The sequence below is a fragment of the Brachyistius frenatus genome, unplaced genomic scaffold, assembly GCF_029030835.1.
Source record: "Brachyistius frenatus isolate BFR_SWC_R1_liver_20210118 unplaced genomic scaffold, ASM2903083v1 Contig_66, whole genome shotgun sequence".
Classification (NCBI taxonomy): Eukaryota; Metazoa; Chordata; class Actinopteri; family Embiotocidae; genus Brachyistius; species Brachyistius frenatus.
Window position 1 is genome coordinate 326,035 of NW_027210665.1, and position 24,903 is coordinate 350,937.

The 24,903-nt window shown below is 44.3% G+C and overlaps 2 protein-coding genes and 1 long non-coding RNA gene across 3 annotated transcripts; 2 read left to right on the plus strand and 1 right to left on the minus strand.

The window, feature by feature from the left end:
* Positions 1-942: 942 nt before the first annotated feature.
* Positions 943-4,055, plus strand: LOC138625800 (uncharacterized). Its single transcript, XM_069706969.1, has 8 exons — positions 943-1,343; positions 1,666-1,784; positions 2,282-2,342; positions 2,423-2,490; positions 2,612-2,714; positions 3,156-3,274; positions 3,375-3,520; positions 3,612-4,055. Exons 1-8 carry the CDS (start codon positions 1,283-1,285, stop codon positions 3,718-3,720), a joined length of 786 nt encoding a protein of 261 aa, XP_069563070.1. The 5' UTR covers positions 943-1,282; the 3' UTR covers positions 3,721-4,055.
* LOC138625804 (uncharacterized) lies at positions 2,761-10,384 on the minus strand. Its single transcript, XR_011311252.1, has 2 exons — positions 10,307-10,384; positions 2,761-2,852 (listed from the first exon to the last, which is right to left on the minus strand). It is a non-coding gene; the product is annotated as an uncharacterized lncRNA (long non-coding RNA).
* LOC138625793 (cohesin subunit SA-2) lies at positions 8,245-24,884 on the plus strand. The gene is made up of 32 exons (XM_069706946.1): positions 8,245-8,364; positions 8,812-8,910; positions 9,046-9,133; positions 9,926-10,090; positions 10,534-10,630; positions 10,825-10,901; positions 10,979-11,050; positions 11,791-11,995; positions 12,084-12,235; positions 12,334-12,407; positions 12,496-12,619; positions 12,737-12,835; positions 13,170-13,249; positions 13,338-13,445; positions 13,526-13,646; positions 13,783-13,900; positions 14,521-14,624; positions 14,752-14,844; positions 14,937-15,023; positions 15,680-15,880; positions 16,156-16,232; positions 17,339-17,426; positions 17,571-17,651; positions 18,406-18,498; positions 18,613-18,787; positions 21,158-21,294; positions 22,629-22,730; positions 22,817-22,968; positions 23,090-23,194; positions 23,316-23,506; positions 23,618-23,693; positions 23,786-24,884. The coding sequence occupies exons 2-32, from the start codon at positions 8,861-8,863 to the stop codon at positions 23,919-23,921; spliced, it is 3,528 nt and encodes a 1,175-aa protein (XP_069563047.1). The 5' UTR covers positions 8,245-8,364; positions 8,812-8,860; the 3' UTR covers positions 23,922-24,884.
* The last annotated feature ends 19 nt before the right edge of the window (positions 24,885-24,903 follow it).

Here is a 24,903-nt window from a genome sequence, read left to right on the forward strand (position 1 = left end):
CGCAAAAGCTCGGGGAAATGTAGAAAAGTAGCAGGAACAAAATGTACGTGGAAAGTAAAGGTGCTCGTTATGCAGAATGACCTCTTCCACAGTTTAATATACATCATAATTATTATACTACAGACATTTGACTCACACAGGTTCCCCCTACAGGTTTTTACATTTAATTTAAATGCAACTGCAAAACTAAAATTTCATTACCGGCCTCCTCAGCTTTATTATTTCAGTTACTTTCATCTGCAAATGGGTCAACAATGAGAAGCACACATAAAGTTTCTTCTGAAAATGTAGCCTTATAAAGTAGAAACGATGCATCATTTTATAAACGGATGTTGATCCAAAGAGTCGTAATCATATGTGCGTAAATAAATAGGCGGCAATGTGGTCTGCACTTTGGAGTTCACTGTCTTTCCCAAAGACACTGGCATGTGGACAGGACGACCGGGAATCCTTTCATAATCAGGTAATCATTTAAGTATTTTTTTTTAATGATTTCCTTAGCTGCATGTGATTTTAAAGAATATTAAATATTTGTGGTTGACATTTTATGCACCAGAAAATGTGTCATTAAATTCATAAATTAGCAGACAAATCATCAGTGAAAATGACTTGGTCGTAGCATTAGAAGAAAAACGGGGAGTAACAACTACAGTACTTCCTCCTGATTGTTGTGGAGTGCGAGTTGAAATGAAAGTACAAAGTATGTGTCAGTTGTGTAAATGTATTTCCCGTCACTGAGGTCAGGTGTGTGTTTGGTTGTCGGCACATTCAGGGTTAAAGCTAGAGGAAAGACCTCTGCTGTACGGCTGCATCCTCCCCAAGTGATGCTGCGATCCTCAGCTCTAAAAGATGACATCATTGTGTTGTGAAAGGCCGGTCCTCCCCAGACTGTGTGTGTGTGCGTGTGTTAGGGAGAGGGGGTGGGGGGGGGGGTGAGGTGCGTTCAGTACCGCAAATCACAAGACTGACTGCACGGCCGTTGTTGCAGAAGGGCGTGGACTTCTGTATTATTATTTTCAGCAGCTACATGGATGTTAAGGAGGTAAAGGATGTGTTGATCAGCTCGCGGCGGCGTGTGTGCATCGTCATCAGCGAGGAACCGGAAGAATTAGGGATGAAGAAATGCTCCTGAACGTCTGCGATCGACACTTCCTAATCAAATGCAATAAAAAATAGACAAGCATATCTATTTGCCTGCAGTCCCATCTTGCTTCGTATGGCTTTTACCAGCGGGATCAGACCAGGAGAAGTGGAGTGAATCACAGCCGGTTGGAGTCCAGACATGGCAGTGAGCACATCGGAGCCGCTCCGTCAGCTGTGCGGCTACCACGAAGCTTTGAAAGGTGAGTCCCTAAACATGTTATTTCCTGTTGTGGCAGCGTTTTTTTGTGGTGTTTTTTTTTTTTTTTTTCCCCCCCCCGATTTTTTTTAGTTCAGGTATATGTTGGAGGAGTGCGATCTGCAGACTCCGTCTCCCTCCAAACACACTGACCACTCCCCTTCATCCCTCCTCAAACATCCCTCCTCAGGACCTGTAGGACAGATGACACGTGCACGTTGTGGTGGTGCCCCTGTGGGTTTGTGTTTGTTAAAGGGGCTGTGGGTATCGTGTGTGTGTGTGTGTGTGTGTGTGTGTGTGTGTGTGTGTGTGTGTGTGTTAATCAGTGGAGCTACAGGTGAAGAGACCTCTGATGCCGGTCCAGCTGAGTCCGGAGCAGGTGGGCCTGGAGATGCTGTGTCTCTGCGGGCAGCTGGACCTCCTCGTCAGGGCGCAGATGCAGCAGGTAGAGAAACATGACATCTCGCCTAACCACCTGCTGTCAGCGCTTCCTCATATCTCCTCCTCTTTCTGTTAGTTTTCATCAGCAACTACTCGAGTACAAGTTCAAGGTACTTGCACTTTACTTGGGGATACAGCAAAAACAATTCAGGGCACCGAAACACAAGCAGTCTCTGTGGATCCCTTCTCTTCATCCATGCCGCTCACACATCTTCTGAGAAGACCCCATTGGTTTCCCTCTGTCTTTCCCGGACTGTCGTCCATTCTTTGAATTGTCCCAGTAAACCCTGTCCCAGAGCTCTGAATTCACAACAAGCTCTAAAAGACTGCGTTAGACTTGAGGAAACCTTTACTGGTGTAAACATGATGATACGTTCAATACTCCAGGACATATAAACTGGTTTCATATCCATTGTGGAGTGTGTCAGACCTTTTATAAGCATTTAAATCATCCTGCTCCTTTTCACCCTGTGATGTTCATCCATCGTCTCTGTGTTGCAGTTCCAGGAGCAGTTAGGACAAGGCTGTAGCCCAGAGGAGTCCGACACTTTCCAGGCTCAAGGTATGTATGACGAAGCGTCTAAGAGTTTAATTTGTCTTCTGTCTATTTGATGTTTGTTTTTTTGTACTATTTCCTTATAGGATCAGAGATTCTTGACCAGATGCTGCAGTGCCTTGAACATCTACCAAAGCCTATGCCCCAGCTGGAGGTATCACACCTATCAGTATCCAAGTCAAACAGTGATTTTAACAGCACGCAACAAAATACCTGAGCACTGTACTGCCCTAGAAGATTCAAGGTTTCATCAGTGGTTGTCTGCGTTTCCTCAGGACTACCTGGACATGGTGGGTATATCGGCGATGTTCCCTCGCGTGGAGGTGTTCCTCATTCAAGGTAGCCCCGTCGAAATGCTGGAGAGGCCGCCCATGGACGGTGAGAGATGCGGCCGAGAAGGGTGTAAATTCATCCTAGGGGTGTATTTTTTATGGTAGTGTGCATACGAGAGCTTTTAATGCTCAATGAAATGCAGTTCAACACAAAAATATTAAAAAAAAACAAAAAAACACAAAGCTGCAGAAACTCTGACATATTTCCCACTGAAAAATATGCATCTTTATGTTTTATAGTAATCCAAGTATTGGTAATGAGTCCAGTACTCGAGTAGAATTCGGACATTCATGTTATCAAGTATTTCCACATTAAGCATCTTTATTTTGAAATTGTTTCCACTCTGACTCTCACTTATATGAGTTTTCCCCGTGAGTTTCATCTGTATGTACATTAGCTGTAGTTGTTTAAGCATTTCACTTTTAAAGAGGGCTTTTTAATCACACGGCTGCCTCCTTTAATGAGAGCTGATGCTCGTCTTTGCAGAATACTTCTTCCACATCGCCAAACTGAACCAACTCCTGGTGCTGAGTCAGCAGCTTGAGGAGGACATCAGGCACCTTGGAAGTCATAAGTACATTGCCCACCAGCTCTCGGTTATATATGTAAGGAGAATGAATTACAGCGTGTTCTTCCTCTCCGCTCTCCTCCACAAGTCTCTGCAGTGTGCTTTTTAATGTCTTTTTGTTGTTGTTGTTGTTGCAGCAAGTCGTCAGCTCTTTCAGGGGAATTCAGGTCTTCTCTGAAATGAAGAAAGATATTGAGGCCAACTTCAAACAGATGAAACAGTCTCTGGTGGTGGAGGAAGGCTCCCGGCATGAACCTCAGCTGGCTGCTCATTATATCAACTGGTGAGTTGGAATCCAAACGTTAGAGTGGATAGAAGACGATGATTCGTGCAGCAACGGTCTGATAACGACCATGTTTTTGTTCTCTGCGCAGGATATTAGAAGTAACTCAAAGCTTGACGTCGGTGGTGCTGTCGCTGCCGGAGGAGCTGACGGATGACCTTCATCAGGCCGTCAGCTTCGTGTCCCAGTTCCTGTCCTGACCCCCCCCACCCACCCCGACAAACGCCTCGGTGTCCGTGAATCCTTCGCCTGCTTCGAAATGAACTGCTGATGTTATGACTGTGAACAGGTGCTACTAAATATGACTGAAGTGAATTAACGGTGGGACTGGAACGCCTACTTCATCTACAAATCATGGAGTTTTTTTTAAAATTATTACATTGTCTTTCTGAACGTGGCCCTTATTAGCCCCTGTGGTGAATCCGTTGTTTGGAATTGAATGTAAGCCCGGTGAATCCCTCCTTGCACTACTGTTATAACTACTCTTAGATTTTTTTTTTTAACCTAAAAAGAAATAATAAAATTTAATGCAATAGGCCGGTGTGTTTGCTCTCACTTCAGGCACGTTGGCTACATCTGGTAGATAAGCTAAAAAAAACAAACATCAATGAAAGATCAACATTAAAGGTTCTAAAAATTTAGTTTATTATTCAGTTTGTTACAATGAGAAGAAGTTCCTGCGTTAACACAACGTTTTCTGCCAAAGCTGCAACAGTTTTGGTTTCACAAGAGAAATGATCTTTGTTTTGGGAAAAAGTGATGTCATGAATGTCTGTGCACTAAATCAGGATTTAACTATCTATGAACTACAGTGGTAGGCTGGTGGGTTGTCGGGACACAATCAGATTTGATGAAACTGATCCCACACAGGCCTGACGGAGCAGACCGCCTGAGATTTTACTGTTAAATGGATGAATTACATGAATTGAGGGGTCAGAGCACCAGCTTAAATGTCTTCAACAAGACTGAAAAATGACCTTATGGTGGCATAAAACAACGATAAAGAGGCAGAAAGTGACATCGAATGATCCCACAAATAAAAAGGGGGTTCCCAGGTGTCAGGGAATTTTGGGGAATTTCAGGGAATCTTTGAAACTCTTTTCCAGACATATTAAGTTAGGGGATTTGATCATTTTTCGGCACAGTCATGGGATGTCAGGGAATTTTGTTTGCATGTTTAAATTTTAGTTTAGTTATCAAAATAATATATTTTCACTGTAGTTTTTTTTTTTTTTTTTAAATCATGTTATGTCACGCGTTTTCCATATTGCTTGAGTGGTTTTATCTCTTTTCTGTTCGTCAACAAGTGGCAAGCAGTCCATTCATCCATTATCTATACCCACTTTATCCTGAGCAGGGTCACGGGGTGAGGTGTTGGGGGGTGGAGCCTATCCTAGCTCACTTTGGTGCAAAGGCAGGGTACACCCTGGACAGCTTGCCAGTCCATCACAGGGCCAACACTTATAGACAGACTGAAACAAAGACCATTCACACTCTTACCTAAGGGCAATTTGTAGAATCACCAATTAACCTGAGGTGCATGCTTTTTTTGGACGGTGGGAGGAAGCTGGAGTACCCAGAGAGAACCCACGCAAGCACAGGGAGAACATGCACCATCCACACAGAAAGGCCCAGGCCCAGATTTGAACCTGGAAACCTTTCGCTGTGAGGCGACAATGCTAACCACTGCACCACTGTGCCACCCTCAGTAGCAATACGCCTATATAATATATTCATTGTGGCTGTTTAGGAAGGCAAACATACCCAGAAATGTGAAGAGATTTGGCTAAAAAATTATGAATTCAAAGACTGGGTGATAAAAATAGATGACACATAAGCCAAATGTAAAGTTTGTAAAACTACTATAGATATATTAAATATGGGAGAGGGAGCCCTTCACAGCCGCGCCATAAGAAGATTAATTTAAAAAGCTTTGCAACCACAAAGCATCAGACATTGTCTTAAAACAACCCAAAAGAGAAAAATGTACACAAAACAACTTAAAGGAGACACAAACAATACAAAAAAGTCATAAATGAACCACGCTGGCACCCATACAACCAAAAACAGACACACGCAAATCGATGAAACACACAACAAAACGATATACACAACCACAAAGAGACACCAAAAAAACACAAACTGAAGCAAAATGACCACAAAACAAACTCAAAATGGCATAAATAAATACAAATGATAAATTGCCATAAAGTGACACTAAACAGACACAAAGTGACACAAAATAACCACAAAGTGACCAAAGGAATCCAAAAAACTACAAATAAATAGCATAAAAAATGATTTGGGGTTTTCACAGCAGTGATTTCAGCTGGTACAAATATTGGATAATTCCAGACAGACGCCATCATACTGAACTAACGAATCACAATGAACCAAAGACTCTCAGTGGTAAAAAAAAACAAACAACTATAGGTGACACTCAAAGTGTTCAGTGTTAGCAGACAACTCGTCTTCTGTGACAACGTCAGTTTAACTGTGATGCTTCGGAACAGCGGTTGCTATAGCAACGGGATGTTGAGTCAGAACCAATCAGTGGAGGCGGAGCCTACTTCAAATGAGAAGAACAATAACATGACTGAACTCCGTCAACCTGCTGTGGTTTCATGCTGTTGTGGTTGTGCCTGCTCGCTCCCTGTCACACTCTTATGGTGACGCCTGTGTTTTGTTTTTTTCTCCCACGACAGGTCAAAATGTCTGCTGAGAGAAAGACATCGTTTCCTTTATATATTCCAGGGAGCCACCATGCATAACGCTAGAACTGTACAGGTGGATCACTGCAACCATTAATGTTATTAATTACTCCTGCGCTTTCCTCCTGCTCCAACATATCTGCAGTGCGCTCTCTAGCACTGCTGACTGACACACTAATGTTGGACTTTCCTAAACATTCACTGTGTGGCAATTTGGGGTAATTTAATGCTTTATATTGTTGTTGTTTACAAAGCATTAAGTGCTTTAACAAATTCTTACACTGATGATTGTAAATGAAATTGCCTAGTGGTGCAACATCTAATTTTCTGGCATTCGTTGGTGTAAAGTCTCACTGCCATATCATTGTGTTCACACTGGCGCACCACGTAGATCTAAATCTACTCAATTATGGAGATAACACATTTGTGATTCCGGCTTTCTGGAAGGAAAAAAAAACAAAACAAAGGAAATAAAGTTCTTAATTTAAAAAGGAAACTTGTAAAAGTCTGTTTGACACTCTCAGCCCTGGACTGGAACTGGGACAGATAAAGACGTTTGTGGCCTGATGCAAAACGAGTTCCAAGTCTTGACATTTGCTGTGTGTTAACCTGATTAACCACAAATATTTTTGGGGAATATGCACCGTAAAAGTATTACCACATCTATTCTGGTCATCATCACAGGTATCATCTTAAAACTCTCTCTGCAGCGCCCTCTGGTGTGTGGACGCTCGGGCCTACAGTTTGTGAAACAAGTTGCTCAATAACAAAAACGGTATCATACAAAGCATGCAGGTCGCAAAATTATTAGCAACAGATAAATACAATTATTATTTTTGAAGTGCTTGGGTCTTTTTGACTTTTAATTATGAACAGTTCCTTCCAGCCCCGTTAATGACAGCTGTATGCATCAGGTCTATTAGATGTAATTCAAAGGCACAGTTCATTTTTCTGTTGATCGGTGGACGCTGTCCCTGTCACGATCCCAAGATTTTCTAACATAATTGTGTATTTAATGTCTTGTAGTTTCATGCATTTAAATAATCATTTGCACAGTGGCCCTGAGGGGAACAACAGAACAACGATTCACAAAGCACAACAATCTCTCAGAAAAAAACAAAAACAATATTTGTCAAAAACAAAACAATATTACATTTAAAAAAAAAATTTTTTTCCACAAAAACACAAAAATGTTTTGGGTTTCTTCCAGTCACAAAAAAAAAAAGAAGTTTTTTCCTCGTATTGTTGTGTTTTGTTAACAGTTGTTTTGTTTTCGTGAAATGTCATTGACCGTAAATTTATGATTATTAAATGGTAAAAGCATTTTCTTCTTTCTTTCGTGATGTTCACACAAGAAGTTACAAAAGCATTAAATCAAGGAAATAACAGGCGGGAAGTGTCCCCAAAAAGTTGCTGCAGACAGAGATTGGTGTAGGGTCAGTATTACAAAGTAAAACCGTCATCCTGTCAGCTCATCTTGTTCTATTGCGGTGGATATCCCATTACAGTATTTCAAACCTGTCTCTTAATATTCAGCCCAGTCGTCGCCTATATTTCTGCCTCAGATGAATAAATGGCTCCCTCTGCTGTTCAATTCCTGCAAAACGTTAAAGGATAAAATGCCATGACAGCTCCCTCCTGAATGAACAACTGCTGGAGTGGTTAATTAAAATACACAGGAGGCTCATTGGGGGACTGGTCAGCGGGATATTTACCACTATTACAACAGCAGGAACAATAATACACGCTGTATTGTTGTTTATTAATGGTGTACTAACGTAAAGCCTTCATATGACTCACCGACTCAAAGCGCATCACATGTTCCTACCAGCAGATGTTTACAGAGCCTCTGTGGGACGGACAAAACCAAACCGGACGCCGCCTGTCTGTCACAGCCGCCGAGGGGCGAGACTTAAGCTGTGAGTGACGTTTCAAAACACCCAATCACGTCATTTCATTTTGGCTCGGTGGCCAATCGGGAGGGGTTAGGCTGTCCGGCAACTTGACTGTGAGAGTTGGCGCAAAGAAGGAGGCTATCCGTGGAAATATTAGAGTTCTATTAGTCTGACAGGCTTCGGACACAAAACCCGCACATCCATGAACGTCCCGGGAGGATGCAGCTTTGTGAAGACGGTAAGTTTGAAAAGTTCAAGAGCTACCTGTGTGTTTGTTTACTTGTCAGCTTAAAAAAAAAAGCAACCTTTTTTTTTTTTTTTTCCTTTTATCTGTGGTTACAAAATTGCATGCTGTCAATCAAGTGATTAACGGTACTCCCCCCCCCCAAAAAAAGGTTACTCATATATTAGTTTCTGTAACAAAAAAATATAAATTAGTGGTCCGCTCAGCAAGCCAAGCATCCACGGTGCCGAAGTGTCCTTGAGCAACCGTTGCCAGCTCCTCCCAGGGGATCCTGCAAAAAGAATAACTCACCCGAGGATCACACCCGAGACCTCCTTCTCGCCAGAGACAGGCTCACTATGAAGCAACAATATTTATAAATACAGCAACTTCGCGTGTCTGTGGAGATGCAGGGTTCGTGTTGATAAAGTACACATCATCAGTCACACACTATGTTTGCAGATGCAGAGACACGCACCTGAGCTCGGTGTGAAGATCTGAGCGGGAGGACATGATACCAGAGCCCGCAGCTGCAGCTGCATCCAGGTCCTCAGAGCAGAAGTAAGACAGTCGCGTCATCAAACGTGTTGTCCTGGAATTCATTCACTCGTTTTTAAAAAAAAATTAATTAATTAATTAATTTTTTTAAATCTTTCTTTAAATGTGATTTAAAATGTCATGCGTTTGACCTCCCAGTGAGAAGTCTCACGATGAGCCGACCTCGTCGGGACCTGTCAATCACTCGGAGGATGACTCGGGGAATGAGAATCGACATAAGAGTGTGGTAGGTGTAGTTCACTGATGCTCAAACTTTACAAAGGAAGCAGCAGAAGTACGCTGCCAGGGTGAATGTGCATGTTAATTCAAGTCCACATGATGCAAACGCCTGTGATGTAGTTCTTTACCAGAATTTGTCTTTTTCACAGAAGAAATTTGAACTGAACGCACTGAACGTTGCTGATAATCTGGCGACGTCCTGTTTTCTAGGTTTTGTGTATGTTCTTCGGAGCAGAAATGATTTGTCAGTTGATTGACAGAAAGTTCACCTGAGCCTGTTTCACTAACTGATCAATCATCACAGTCATTTTGAAACACTTTCAGCCTCTCAGATGTGAAGAGGAGCTGCTGTTCTTCATCATTTGACTGAATATGTTTTGGTTTATGACTGTTTATTGGATAAAACAGAAGATTTGAAGATGCCATATTGCACTCTGGAAATTATAAGTCATTTTTTCACAAAATAATCAGCTGATTAATAAAAATGCAGACCTAGATATGTTCATAGTTATCAACATTGTATATTTTCTTATTGAGAAAGCTCAAATGTCTGTTAATCCTTCATAATAAATTTAAAAAAAAGAGACAACCTGTGTTGAAAGCTTCTTCACTGAGTGTTACTGAAGTGTGATGAAGCTCTTTAGCGTCCAGGTGGAGGAGCGACGCGTCAGGTGTAGATCACCGAGTCTCCTCGTTCAGAAACACAACACTGATAGAAACTCCCCGGGATGTGAAAGCAAGTCATTTCAAGCGTCTTGTTTTTCCCTTTTCTGATCGATCGCACTTTCAAACCCGGCAGAGACGAAGGAGACGAGCGCGCAAGGGCTCCGAGAACGTCAAGTGCAAACGTGCCAAAGCCGGCTGCAGCAGCGTGGGCCGAGCGAGAGGCGGCCACGGCAAACAGAAGCATGTGGAGGTCGTCACCCTGTTCGAGGTCATCACCATGGGCAGGAGTGCCATGCAGGTGCGATAGAGAACCCAATGTTGACAGACGTCCGGTTTGATAACATGTCTAAACGATGGACTTCCTTCCCCGTGATCGATCTGTCTCTAGGTCGTCTTTATTTTTTATAAACATAAAAAAAAAAACCTTTTTATAGGAAAAAAAAAAAAAAAAAAAACTCCTGACAAATGTCCTCTGTTAAATTACACCAATCTATGATGATAAAAAAAAAACAACAACAACAACACTTGATCGGCCTGTTGGTATGTTTACATGCATGTTATTGTTGTTAACAGTTTCACTCAAGTTATTCATCCGAGTAGATGCCGGCACACATTTACAACAGGCTACAAACATCCCATATTCTCAGTGGAAACACAGCTGAGGATCGTAGCTGCTATAAAATGCTCTTCCTATCCAACGTAAACACACACACACTCAGGCTGTTTGTGATGCCCGAGCAGGCGGTGATGGACGACTGGATCGAGGCGTACGTGGCCGACCGAGACTCCTCTCTCCTCGACCTCATCAGCTTCTTCATCCAGTGCTCCGGCTGCAAAGGCAAGCGGACACGCAGACAAGCCTGCCAGCAAACACACGCACACGCGCACACACACACACACACACACACACACACACACACACACACACACACACACACACACACACACACACACACACACACACACACACACACACACGCAGAATGCACAGACCTGGGCTGATGTCCCCCCCCCCCCCATTGGTTTTTCCAGGTGTGGTCACAGCAGAGATGTGTCACAGCAAAGAGGACAGCGATGTGCTGAGTAAGATGGTGGAGGAGCTGGATGAGGTACGAGGATTGTGTTTACATGTGAAGCATCTTCTGGCGGTTTGTGGAACAGATCTGTGTGATCGTGTGCGTTTCAGGTCGCTGGTCTGCAGTATAAGAAGTTTCTGGCTTTTCCGTGGATCCTCACAGTCACATGGCCCATGGATACGGTCAGTACCTGCTGACCGCACCTTCTCCTCTGCTTTATTGTATTTCACGTCTTCCGGCGATGGGAAGGCTCTTTTTCATTTTCCCTGTCTTTTTAGCAATGATAAACATGTCAGTCGCAGCCTCCACTGTTTCTAAACTAACAGTAAAATGGCTCAAAATATAAGTACAAGACAACATGGAGGAGGAGTGATGATGCTTTCTGCTGTTATGTGTTCTGTTCAGTTTCTCAGTGCAGGTATTTCCATGCAGGGCAGCTTCCCTGAACAGGAATCCTGTTTAGCAGGAAGACACATCACACTGAGTGTTACATATCAGTCTCAGCTACTTTCGTTTTCACATTTAACTCACAAGTCTGAGTCACTGAGTCACTGAGCAGCTCATTTGAATCTCAGGCTGCACAATATATCAATGACGGGATATGAGACTGGATATGTGTTCCCAGCGGCGCACTTACAAACTAACACTTCTTATTTTAATGCACTAAAAATAAATATCAACGATGGTTTAAAAAAAAAAAAAAAAAAAAAAAAAAAAATCCTTCCTGATTATTACTTCTGTTCACACAAAAGATTTATTCTTACAAATTCAGTTCACAAATTTGTTAAAATCTGTGTTAATGAGAACTTCACTTTTGCCAAGATTGTGATGAAACAGCAGGATTGTTGCACAGGTGCGTCTTGGACTGATCACGATAAAAGACGCTCTTTCTCCGTCTCTTTTTCCTCTCTCTTCGCTGCAGGACAGCGCCGAGTATCCTCTGGTGCAGCCCGGACCGTACGGCCGCTGGTTTCACTCGGAGTTCTGTGACTTTGTGTCGGTGCTGGTGTGCCAGTGTCAGCACGGCGTCATCTTCGACGGCTACCTGATGAACACGCTCATCTCGCTGCTCACCGAGCTGTCAAACTCGTACGTGCGAGCGTTCAGGCACACCTGCACGCTGGCAGGTAAGAGATGACCGGCACCGACACGCGCACGGATACGTCCATGGTTTGAATGCACTAACCCGTGCTGCGGCTTTCGATGTGTGATCAGCGGTGAAGCTGCTGAGCGCTCTGGTGGGCGTCGCCCTCAGCCTGAGCGTGGGGATCGAGAACAGCCAGAAACTCTACGAGGTGCAGAAGAGGAAGACGATGAGACAGAAGAGCACACAGCAGCAGGAGAGGATCCACAAGAAGACCTCGGAGGTAAGTTTTCATCGTCGCCTGGCGCGTCGTGCCCGGCGAGGGAAGGAACACTTCACCGACCTTGTGGCTTCTGTTTGCCTTTCCTGACTCTCCTCAAGCTGCAGGAGAAGCGAGCGGAAGTAGAGAGCATGATGGACGTCCTCTTCAAAGGAGTCTTTCTCAAGAGATATCGGTACAGAATTTCTCACGTTTTCAGCTCATCTTTGAATCCCTTATCGCAGAGTCTTTTGATTCAGCGTGGAGTTTGTGTGTCTGTGCAGCGACGTGCTTCCAGAAATTCGCTCCCTCTGTATGGAGGAGTTGGGTTTGTGGATGAAGCTCTACAGTTCTGCATTCCTCAACGACAGTTACCTCAAATACGTGGGCTGGATGATGCACGACAAGGTTAATAAACAGTCACGCGACACAACACAAAAAAATAACACCAAAAAAAAAGAAGTTTTGTTTGACTGCCGGGCGTTGTGATGAAACTCATGATCAGAGCTACTTTTCACCTTTCAGATCCCAGATGTGCGTCTCAAGTGTGTGTTATGTCTGCAGGGTCTGTACGCAGATCCTCTCCTCGTGCCTAAACTTGACCTGTTCATCAGCCGCTTCAAGGTAATCCAGCCTTGAATCTAAACTGAACTGGCTGAAGCCATGGACTGTGTATAAAGATGGAAGTAGTGTCCGGGTCTGAAGTGCCTTAAAGTTGCAATACCACTGAGGGCCACCGGGAGCTGCATCCAAACAACCTCTGGCTCCAAATACACTCCCATTCAAAAAGTGTCAACTTCTCTTGTAGAAGTCCAAAAAAAAAATAATTCCGAAAGTCATCCTGATGTCTTTAAATTAAAATAAGAAATGGACGTCGCCAATTCTGCTTAACGATGCCCGACTCCGCTTTACTTCTGGCTCATCCACACGTGGTGGTCAAAGGTCATTTGTGTTGCAGGACCGGATGATTTCCATGACGCTGGATAAAGACAACGAGGTGGCGGTGCAGACCATGAAACTACTGCTGCTCATCTCGAAGTGAGTCCGTTTTGTAGCCTCAGTCGGTTTCTGATCTTCTTTATTTTCCGCTGTTCTTTGCGTCATCAAACTCCTTCTCTCTCCCCAGAACATCCGACGACGTGCTCTCTCCGGACGACGACAAGCAGCTCCTCCAGTTTGTTTACTCCTCACAGCGCCCTCTTGCGGCCACCGCAGGGGAGCTGCTCTTCTCGAGGTGCAGAGACCTCCGTCACCTAAAGGGACAAACAAACCGTTAATTTGTGTTTTTAATGGATTATTGTTTGTCTCTGCCAGGCTTCTCGACGCTGGAGCTCCTGCATCTGACACTCAGGACGGAGCGACCGAAGAGGAGGCTCATAAACGGCAAACATTTGCCAGGCTGAAGGCCCTGCTGCGGTTCTACCGGGAGTCAGAGGTGAGACCGGTTCAATTGGGGAAGAAAACGGCGAGTTTTAGCCGAGAAAACATCGGGATTTCCGTGCTTGTTGTCAACGGACTTACGTTGACATCGTGGTGGTCGCGCTAACGTGTCCGTCTGCGCACACTTCCAGCTGCACAAGCATGTGGTGTACCTGGTGGACAGTCTGTGGGACTGTGGTGGAGCTCTGCTGAAGGACTGGCCCACGCTCACAGCCGCGCTGCTGCAGGACGCGTCGTCACGCAGCTCCGGTGAGAGGACGCGTGTCGTTGGGTGTTCGGGTTTTTTTATTGCCGTGTGGTGAAATGTGCTTTAAAATTTCAAGTCCACCAACGGATTTGTTTGACGAGCTGTTTTTGTTGACATGAATTCAGAAAGTTTCTCAAATGTTATTTACACGAATGTGAGGAATTGTTTTGAGATCTGGTGCTTTTTGATGACTATTATCCAGAGCGGCAGCTGTTATTCTTGCCTACTGCTTGAAAACATCAGTATATCGCTGCGTGACTCGGCATGTAACTGGATTTTAGTTTCGGGTTTCCTCTCCATTAAAATTAAAAAAAGCACCTTTAGCCCTGTTTTACATTTTTGTTATATTTTAATTCAAATTTAATCTCAATCTATTAAAAGAAACGTGAGGCTCGGGTTTAGAAAATTTCTGCATGTAGAAGTTTTGTCTGTCAAAAAGTCTATTTCAGATATTAGTGTGTTTCTTTGTTCATTGAAAGCATTTTGTGGGATTTGTGTGAAATACATTTTAAAATAACTTCTGGGGGAAATGATGTCACGTGCATAAAGTCTTTATTGTCTTCTAAAAGTGTGTGTGTGTGTGTGTGTGTGTGTGTGTGTGTGTGTGTGTGTGTGTGTATAGGTTTCACACTTTCAGAACAAGCAGTGCTTGTGGAGATCCTGGTGGCGTCGGCTCGTCAGGCCTCGGAGGGGCCGGCGCTGGCAGGGAGGAGCGGGGCGAAGAAGGTCAGTGAGAGACGCATCCACACACATGATTTACTGATAACTCGCTTTCAATAAGATGTGACGGAGGTCTTTCAACACGCAGCTACTCAGTCATATTTGTCTTGATGTTTTTTTTTTAATATTCCAGGTGATGAGCGCCAGAGAAAAAAAAATTCAGTCTGATGATTGTTTCAAGCTCACTGAGCATCTCCTCACGGTGCTTCCTAAGTTACTGTCCAAGGTATTTATTCCACACGTCACGGTTCGTGTATAATAATGTATGATGGAAGTCTGTTGGATTGTGTTCGTGTTATTCGATGGTGTTTGTGGCAGTTTTCAGGTCGCGGTGACATCGTCGCCTCGCTGATCAAGATTCCTCAGTTCTTTCTCTCGGAGCGTCCGCAGGCTGAAAACACGCAGGTCTGCGCCGCTGCCTTTCACTTCACATAAACTACGTCATGAAAATGAAAAATACAAAAATGAATATGGCGTGTTAAGACTGTGGTGTTGCACCAAAGTGTTGAAGCTATGAAATCCTAAACATTTAAACTGAGAAATTAGCGCTGAAACTCTATTGATAAGAGTACTTAAATGGATTATAGATGTATTATGAAAATAAAGATAACAATGGCAAAATGAATGATGAAATTACACTACAGAGAAAAGTATCCCAACCTCTCTAAGCAGAGCAGGTATTTGATGTATTTACTTAACATGCAATGATTAATCAAGGACCAGAATTGCCATTCATTTTATGTTGATCAACTCACTGAATAAATAGCTGGTTTTCTCTGCACTGTTGAATATTGTAGATTTTCTTCTATTAAATTTAACTTACTCTGATATCAAATGTACAGAGCAAAGTATCCAAACCTCTCGAACTAACAATTATTTTGTTGTTTAATTGTTGATTTATCTATTTTTTTTTGGTTTCGTCAGACTGTAAATCCTGCAGTCTATAAAACAAATACCAAATGTGACGTCGCTAAATTGTATATTTTACGCCCGAGTCGTTGTTTGCTATCGGGATCACGCGAGTGAAATGAGTCGGCGTTGCTCTCGTGTGATTTCTCCAGGCGGTGTCCAGCCTGATGGAGGAGATGGGAGCAGTTTTGGACCTCCACTCGGGCCTCGCTGTTCTGGAGGCAGCGGCCCGCACATACCTCAGTCTGTGTGGGGAGGAGACGGTCTGGTGCTCCGCTGCCCGAGCGGCCAGAGACTCTGTGGTCCGGCGCTGGATGGACCAACTGACGGCGCTGCTGGGGGACTCACTCAAGGTGAGCGGCGCTGCTAAACTGTGGGACCAAAGATATGTGGACGTGTGGGTGTTTTGAACTTATATCGTATTTTAGTTTTTATGTCTGCCAGAGAGAATCAGATACTTCTGATTTTGTTTTTTCTTATTAAAATCTGGGCTCAGTTCACCTCTTCAGGCTTCATATCCTTCACATGAAACTTTAGAAAAGTAAAATCACTTTCTGGGAACCACTGATTAAATAGTAAATCGATGAATAAAGAAGATAACGTATTAGTTCCTACCTCTCGTTTGTAGGACGACAGTTTTTCTGCTGATGAGGAGAAAATAAGAGAAATCGTCACCACACTGAAGAAACTCCGACATTTCCACAAGTAAGAACCTGACAGTTGTTTACAAAGAAGTGTGAGTGTGCAGTATTTTACCCCCGATGTGTGTTTATGTACGTGTGCGTTAATGTACGTGTGCGTTTATGTACGTGTGCGTTAATGTACGTGTGTGTTTATGTACGTGTGTGTTAATGTACGTGTGCATTTATGTACGTGTGCGTTTATGTACGTGTGTGTTAATGTACGTGTGCGTTTATGTACGTGTGTTAATGTACGTGTGTGTTTATATACGTGTGTTAATGTACGTGTGCGTTTATGTACGTGTGCGTTTATGTACGTGTGCGTTAATGTATGTGTGTGTTTATATACGTGTGTTAATGTACGTGTGTGTTAATGTACGTGTGTGTTAATGTACGTGTGTGTTTATGTACGTGTGCGTTAATGTACGTGTGCGTTAATGTACGTGTGCGTTTATGTACGTGTGTGTTAATGTACGTGTGCGTTTATGTACGTGTGTTAATGTACGTGTGTGTTTATATACGTGTGTTAATGTACGTGTGCGTTTATGTACGTGTGCGTTTATGTACGTGTGCGTTAATGTATGTGTGTGTTTATGTACGTGTGTTAATGTACGTGTGTGTTAATGTACGTGTGTGTTAATGTACGTGTGCGTTTATGTACGTGTGCGTTAATGTACGTGTGCGTTAATGTACGTGTGCGTTTATGTACGTGTGCGTTTATGTACGTGTGCGTTAATGTACGTGTGTGTTAATGTACGTGTGCGTTAATGTACGTGTGTGTTTATGTACGTGTGCGTTTATGTACGTGTGCGTTTATATACGTGTGTGTTAATGTACGTGTGTGTTTATGTACGTGTGTTAATGTACGTGTGTGTTAATGTACGTGTGTGTTAATGTACGTGTGCGTTTATGTACGTGTGCGTTAATGTACGTGTGCGTTTATGTACGTGTGTTAATGTACGTGTGTGTTTATGTACGTGTGTGTTTATGTACATGTGTTAATGTACGTGTGTGTTTATGTACGTGTGCGTTTATGTACGTGTGCGTTTATATACGTGTGTGTTAATGTACGTGTGTGTTTATATACGTGTGTGTTAATGTACGTGTGTGTTTCTGTCTGTTTCGTGGCAGCTGTCATGACCTCGCTCAGTGGAGTCTGTTTGAGCTGCTGTCTCCGCTCCTGTCAGTGGAGAGCAGCCAGGGAGGAGCGCCGCCGGAGGTACCGTCACCGCACCGCACCGTCACCATCTTATCACCGCACCGTCACCATCTTATCACCGCACCGTCACCGAAAAAGAGTTGCCACTTGTCTTTTCATCACACGTCCCGAGTGTTTCTGTCTGATCTCCCTGTTTGTCTGCAGGTGCTGCTGGAGGTTCTGCAGTGTTTGAGTTACTTCCTGCTCTGGTCTCTCAACACGAGCAGTGAAACTCTGACCTGCAGAGTGAGTTCCATCTGTTTTACTCTCTACGTCGACATAAAACATTTCTTTGGTCACTTTTATTTATTTATTTTTTTGTTCCTAACACAAATGTCACTTTTACGGATTGAGTGAGGGATCGTTGCTACATCACTGGTCGACCAAATGCTGTCTTCCTGTATACGTTTCAAATTTAAACAGTTGTTTGGTTTTGACCGATTCTTGTTTGCATGAAAATATCACGTGAAACAAGAGAAATATTTTTGAAACGGTGTCCCCAAAGTTACAGAAATCTTTAAATGCGGTTGAAAACTACTTGGATTAAAAGAAAAGTATCTCATTTCGAACAAATGTGAATGTCATTTGTAAGTGTTTTTAAAAATAATGAAACGTCTTGTTTTTGGTCTGTTTCGTAGCTGCAACTGACGAATTCTCATTTTGTCATTGATTTTACTGCATTAAGGATCAAGCTGGTCTCGGACCACAGTACTGCAGCAGTGGAATATTCCTAATCTTTTAAAAGTCTTAACTCCCAATGATAACAACTACTTCCAGTTTCTCTGATGTGACATGATGTGGGGTTTTCTGACTGTTAGTTGGACGAGACGCTTCGAAGTGGACTTTAAAATGTCACCGAATGGATGATGCAGAGGACAAAGAGAGAATGTAATATGTGTAGAAATCGCACGTAGCAGAGAGGACAGTAGTTTTGCTGATTTTCAAAGTTGACGTCTTTGCAGATCTGAAGCTTCACGGTTCGTCCCTCTGTGTGTTTTAGGAGAAGGCCGTCGCCCAGAGGCTGCAGCTGTGTCTCTTCTGTGAGAGGAGTCATCGCTGTCTCTCCCATGACGACCACGGTGTGAGGCAACAGGTGCGACAGGAAGCGCCAGCTCCTCACTCCGCCTCCTCCTTCCTTCCTTCCTTCTTCTTCTTCTGGGCTTTTTTTTTTTTTTTTTAAAACTTCCTCTCGTTTCCACCTCTTCAGGCCTTTCTGGGAGTGTGTGACGTCCTGACGGCTCACTCCTACCAGCTGCACGTGTGGGATCCCACCTCCTTTGGTCCGCTGCTCTACACGCCGAGTCCCAAACTGCAGAGGGCGCTGTTGACCTTCGCATGCGTGCACGTCTTCGTCGGCTCGGACTGCGACAGCCAGAGCAAGGGTGAGACCTCTGCACTGTTTACGTTCACATTTTCTTCACTTCGACCTTCATGCAGATCTTACATAGATCTACAGGGAGTCCAAAACTCTCCCTTCATTCAACATTTTTTTTTTTTTTTTTTTTTATCAAAGTTGTTCCTCCTTCTGGATGTTTGAGCTGGTGAATGTGCACATAGACTGAACACCTGTTTTCACAATCATCTGCTCCCTGCGTTCGTCGTAAATCTCAGTTTAAGATGTGGAAATATGAGCGTGATTATTGGACATCACAAGTTATTTCAGGAGGTTAAACCAAAGTCAAGCCAGCGTGCAAACTTGCACACACACACACACACACACACACACACACACACACACACACACACACACACACACACACACACACACACACACACACAGAAAGCGGACTCCTTAGTAGTTTTCTGGAAGGCAGAAGTATCGTAATTCAACTTTTTCATTGAAAAACATTAAAAAAAAACAACCACAAATTATTATCTCAAGCAAAATATTTATACAGGTATGATATTTTTACGATATTATGTTGTTGAGGATAATTCTTTTTAAAATGTTCTTTTATTTTCGTGGCTTTTTTTTGTTTTGTTTTTTTTTGCCGTTATCTGACAGAGGAGAGGCGTCAGGAAGTGAGGAGCAAGAAGGAAAATCACACGGCAGCAACAAATGACATGATTGGATTGTTGATATTTGTGCATAAAAGCATCGGCAGCGTCTTTCTGCTGGTCGAGGCCGGTTTACGTTTAGCCAGGTTTCCTCCGAAGGCTTGCGAGGATTCACGGGTTACGAAAGAACAGAAAACTAATTCCTGATGCTCAAATCTATTTCTAATCCCTACTTTTGTTTCGCGAAGCCAGTGAGTAATTTGACGTCTTTGGGCCTCGAACATTCAGTTAAATGAAACCATCTGAGGCGTCCGGAGGGAAACGTCTGTTCGGTGGAACGGCTCAACAACTCACAGACATCTGAAACATGACAAGGGGGCCCCGAGACGTGGCTCTTTTTATTTTATTTTTTAAAGGGCACCGAAGGCCGAAATATGTGGGAACTATTTTTTTTTATCAGTACATTGCGTTGTAAGGGTTGTCTTTTTTTTGTTTGTTCTTTTTTTTCTTCATGATAAATTTTCACCAGGAAAAAGTAACCGCAGCTGTTAAATAAACGCAGCAGAGTAAAAGAGGAATACTTCCCTCTGACCCGGTGTAGAGTAGAAGTATAAAGTAGCATCAACTGCAAGGTAAGATCACCTAAAAAAAAAAAAAAATTGGAGTCGGATACTTTCCAGCACTGTGAACATTCGTGGCCGGAGTCGACACGGTCGCGCAGTAGATGGCACTCTCACTCTGCCGCTGCTCTGACCGAAGCGCCGATCGGCTGCAGCAGCTCGCCGGGATATAAACATGCAGATATTAAATGCGCGGCCACACATTTGGCTTAATAAGTCACTGCAGGGCCGCCTGCTGACTGTAAATGGGGTCTGATTTCCAGCCTGACCTGACAATTGACCCTCAATTACAAAGAAAGCCCCGATAATACCCTCCGACTGCAACAGGCTTCACTAATTTGTATGAAAGGATGTTAGACTTTGTTATGCAAAGTGATGCCGCTTGTAAATTGACCACGGCAGTCCGCCGCCGTCTGTTTTCAAATGAGGGAAACAGGATTGACATGTTGGAAATATACGTGCGGGTGTTTCGCCCTGTGAAGTCCTGCGGGTTGAACTTTTGAATTCATTTTTAAGCTCACTGTAACCAAAACATTTCATTATCTTTACAATAGCTTCTACTTTCTGAGACATATTGCATCCAGATATGGGATAGTCCAGCGAAGTCAATAACTGTCCTGGTGGGAATCTCTTAAATGTTCAAGCAAATACAATACAGGATTATTGGTTTTTGAACATGTAATAAAAAGCTATTGTTTTATTGGATTTGCCTGGTAACGATTTTCTTATATAGACAGTGTTTTCTATTAGCTGCTGGATCAGAGATCACTCGGAGGGCAAGGGCACTGAGTTAAATCATAAAATCAGGGCAATCTCTTTCCGTGAGAAAATTCCATTAACTCTGGCTCACCTCCGAGCCTATTTTATTAGCCTTGTGAAAGATTGAAGCCACATGGTGTCACAACCATAACTCCAGTCTTATGTTATCTTTGATTTCCACCTGCTAAAGCCATTGTCCTGAAACTAACTAAACCACTCTTTCCTGCCTCCGCTTTGTTCTTTGCTTTCTGTTATATGATTTCTCATGATTAATAACTCTTCGTACTTCGCCCCGCTTCCCCCCCCCCCGCTTTTCTCTCGCTCCCCACCACTTCACGTCCAATCACACGCTTCGACTGCGTCTGGCTCCATCAGTCAGTGAAAGCTCTGAAGTGGAGAGGCTGGAGGACCTTCACAGGAGAAGAAATCTGCTCGCGGCCTTCTGCAAACTGGTAGTACACGGGGTGCTGGAGATGAGCATGGCGGCGGAGGTCTTCATGTACTACACGAAGGTAAAGGGGTCACTCCTCAAAGGGAGAGTTTCACATCCGTAGGAAGACGGCTATTTGCTTTCCTGCAGAGAGTTGAGCGAGACGGTGATGAAGAGCGTTCTCGCGTGTGGTCGGTTGTTATGAAGTTTCAGCCGGCGGCCTGATAAAATCCGGTTGACTTTCTCTGTTTGAAAGGGTCAACATGCCGCCCGGGTTGCCATGTTGTTCACCCCTCGCCCATCTGCAGCCCGGGACCTAAAGGTCCCATATTTCCACACTTTTTTTTTTTTTTTGGTGTTTTTTTTTTTATTTGCAGTCTTGATGTCCATAAGAGGATATTTAGTTTTAAATACCAAAAAAACATCTCAATATAGTCATCGTCACATCCCCTCTCTTAAACTTCTCTCTGAAGTGCTGCTACGGAGCACGATATCAACGACCCTCTCGTCTGATTGGCTGACTCTGTTCTGATTGACAACACAGCTGGGCCATTTTTTTTCGGTCTCGTAGTTTGCCAGCTCAGCGACAGAGTGACTGCTCTGTAATTTTCGTCCACATAAAAGGTTGGAAAGTGGAGCGCGCTTTGGGCGAACATATGGCATGTGACATCACAAACTCACTGTGACATCACAAACTCACGGAAATCCAAATGTTACAGTTGCTGAACCTCGGGCTGTGTGCATTTCTCCGTGGACGGACTGTTTCGGTATCGGTTTGATTTAGTAAATCTCAGCACGGGAGCAAAAACAAAAACTGGGAAGGTTGTGTTATTTTTTTCTTTTTTCTTGCGCTCCGTCAAGAAGGCACATAACTCCCTGTAGAACCACAAAATGTCAAACACTTATTAAATAAGATATGACGGAGCGTTTTTGAGGTGTTTTATTACCTTTTGAACAGAACCGGGCTAACCGTTTCCTCTCTGTTTTTGGTCTTTGTGCTAAGCTAAGCTAATTGGCTCGAACTACCCCGTTTGTACCGCTCACCTTTTCATGCGAGTCACAGCGCTGAGCGTGCAGTTTACCACCCCCCCCAAAAAATAAGACTTTTTAAATCATTTGGATAAAAAATAACATCAGTCTACTTCTGTGCAACAAAAAAAAAAAAAATAAAGTTTCAAGTTTTTCTAACTGTTCTTTGCTCGTGTCTTACAAAAACACTGAAGACATCATTTCTGGCTACTTAAGATTAAAAAAAATAAATAAAATCGAGATCCACTTTCTTCACTGCCTTCAGTGTGGCAGTTAATACTTTTATATGACTAACTCGGTGCTAGAAAGCAAATACGTGTCCCTTTTAACGCTGCTGTTCGTGCGTTGAGAGATCTGCGTTTTACTTCCCTCCCTTTTTGTCCTCAGTATTACAACGACTTCGGCGACATCATCAAGGAGACGATGTACAGGACCCGGCAGATAGATAAGCTGGAGAGCGCTCGCACGCTGACGCTCTGTTTGCAGCAGGTATCGGTCGGTCCGCGCACATCTGGGGAAGTTAAAGCCTCAGACCGAAAGCTGCTGATGCGGCTTTTTTCCTCTGCCCTCCGCAGCTGTTCACGCGACTGAAGCGGGAGCAGGGGAGCGGCGGCCGAGCTCACCCCGGAGTCCAGACCTTCACCAGCATCAAGGAGCTGGCCCGGCGATTCGCCCTCACCTTCGGCGACCCCGTCAAGTTTCGCGAGTGTGTCGTCGTCGTCCACAGGTCAGCGCAGTGAGAGGAGGGGGGAAGGGGGGGGGGAGGGAGCGACGAGCCTCGTCTCTCGTGGCTTTTACGTTCGTGTCCGGTCGTCTGTCTGAAGTCTACGTGTGTTGACGCGTTTTAGGAACGGGATAGAGTTTGCGTTCCAGGAGTTTCCTCAGACCCTCTCCTACCTGACCATCCTCAGCGAGTTCTCCAGCAAACTGCTCAAACCAGACAAGAAGACGGTGTAAGCGCTGCCAGAAACACGCAGTTATGTCAACTTGAAAGAAAAGTTGACATAACTCATCCCTAAAAAGTGTGTTCGCGCGTGTGTGTGTGTGTGTGTGTGTGTGTGTGCGCGCGCGCAGGTTCTCGTACCTGCAGAAGCACGTTGCTGAGCACGTTATGGACCTCAGGGAGGAGCGCTGGCAGCCCCTCGTCTACTACCGCGCGTCTCTACTGGCTGCAGCCGAGGGGGAGGACGCCGTTTCCTACGCGAGCTCGGACAGGAAGCTCCACCTGAACACTCGCTCTCCCTTCTCCAAGCAGAAACTCGAAGGTACGTCCCGACACGACTCGGCATCAGCACAGTTTTTTTTTTTTTTTTTTTTTGGTCCTCGTTGCGGCCGAGCGCCGGCTTCATCGACGTGTGCATCCATCTTCTCTGTAGGAAGCAAGTCTCCCTGTCCGGTCAGCGCCGTCGAGTCCAAAGTCGGTAAAGTTCCCAGACCGAGCTTCGGTCCCAGGTGAGGCTCGGGAGCGCTTTCGCTCGTTATTTATTTTACAGGCACGTCGCAAAGTAAATGCTCTTTTTCCTCTCACTCGTCTTCCTCTTCAGCGATCCGGAGAGAACAGCTGATCCGGATCCTTTCTCGGTCCCTGCGGATCCGCCGGCCAAAAGACTGAACACCGAGGGATCGGTCCTCAGCGGCGGCAACGAGCCCGACGACGGCACCGTGGACGTCGAACTGTAAGTACGAGGCGGTCGGGGGACAGTCGGTGCGTCTGTCTGGAGGACAAGACCTCGCTGGACACCACGGACTCTTTAAGGTTTCCTTATTATATGAACGATGAGTTTCGCACACGTAGCACACTCACAGGAGACTCGTCCTTATCGGACGCTTCCGGGAGACACTTGATCCTCTGTCTGGACAACGACCTGCTGTATTCACACATGGGATCCATCGGACGCGGCACCCGCTCGGTATCGGGGGAGCTGGCGGGGGTAAAGTCTCCGTCTGATGTCCGGTCCAAAAGAACGTCTTGACTTCTCACAAACAGCCCCTCCGGGTAACGTCGAGACAAGTTCAGGATAACAGTGCATGTGCTTTCTGTGTTTTCGCACCTTGTAACCAGTCGTCGTCTCCGTCCGGATGCCCGGGTGTCCAATTTTGATACGATCTGTTAAACACGCAGTACGTTACGTTTTCCAGAGGATGCGAGTGGCGACGTTCAGCCGTGCAAAAGACCAAAACCAACAATCGATCATTGAGGATTAGCCGCGTATTCGAAGTAGGACGTATTTACCTCTTCTGTGGAAATAGATCAAAGATACAATAATGAGCTGCACTGTCGCAGTGCGTATGGTATTTATTTGCGCGCACACACACACACGCACACGCTACAGTTTTGAGTCAGTCTGTTGCCAAAAATGCAAACCAAGTGCACTAATAAATGTGGATTCACGTGCAGATGAACATTTGTACTACTTCCTACTTCGTTAGTAACTTTCGGTAAAAACTACAGAGCTCAGCTGTGTCGGTAAACGGCTGAAAGAAGTCGTAGCTCTGTGACGTGTTTTTAAGGATTCAGCAGATATCCTTGGGTGAAAATGTTGGTTTTAGTCTTTTCATGTGCTGAATACTTCTGACCAAAACCAGCATTTTTCTGGTATTATTATTATTATTATTATTACTACTATTATTATTCAGACCATTTGTATCGGTGGTTATAAAT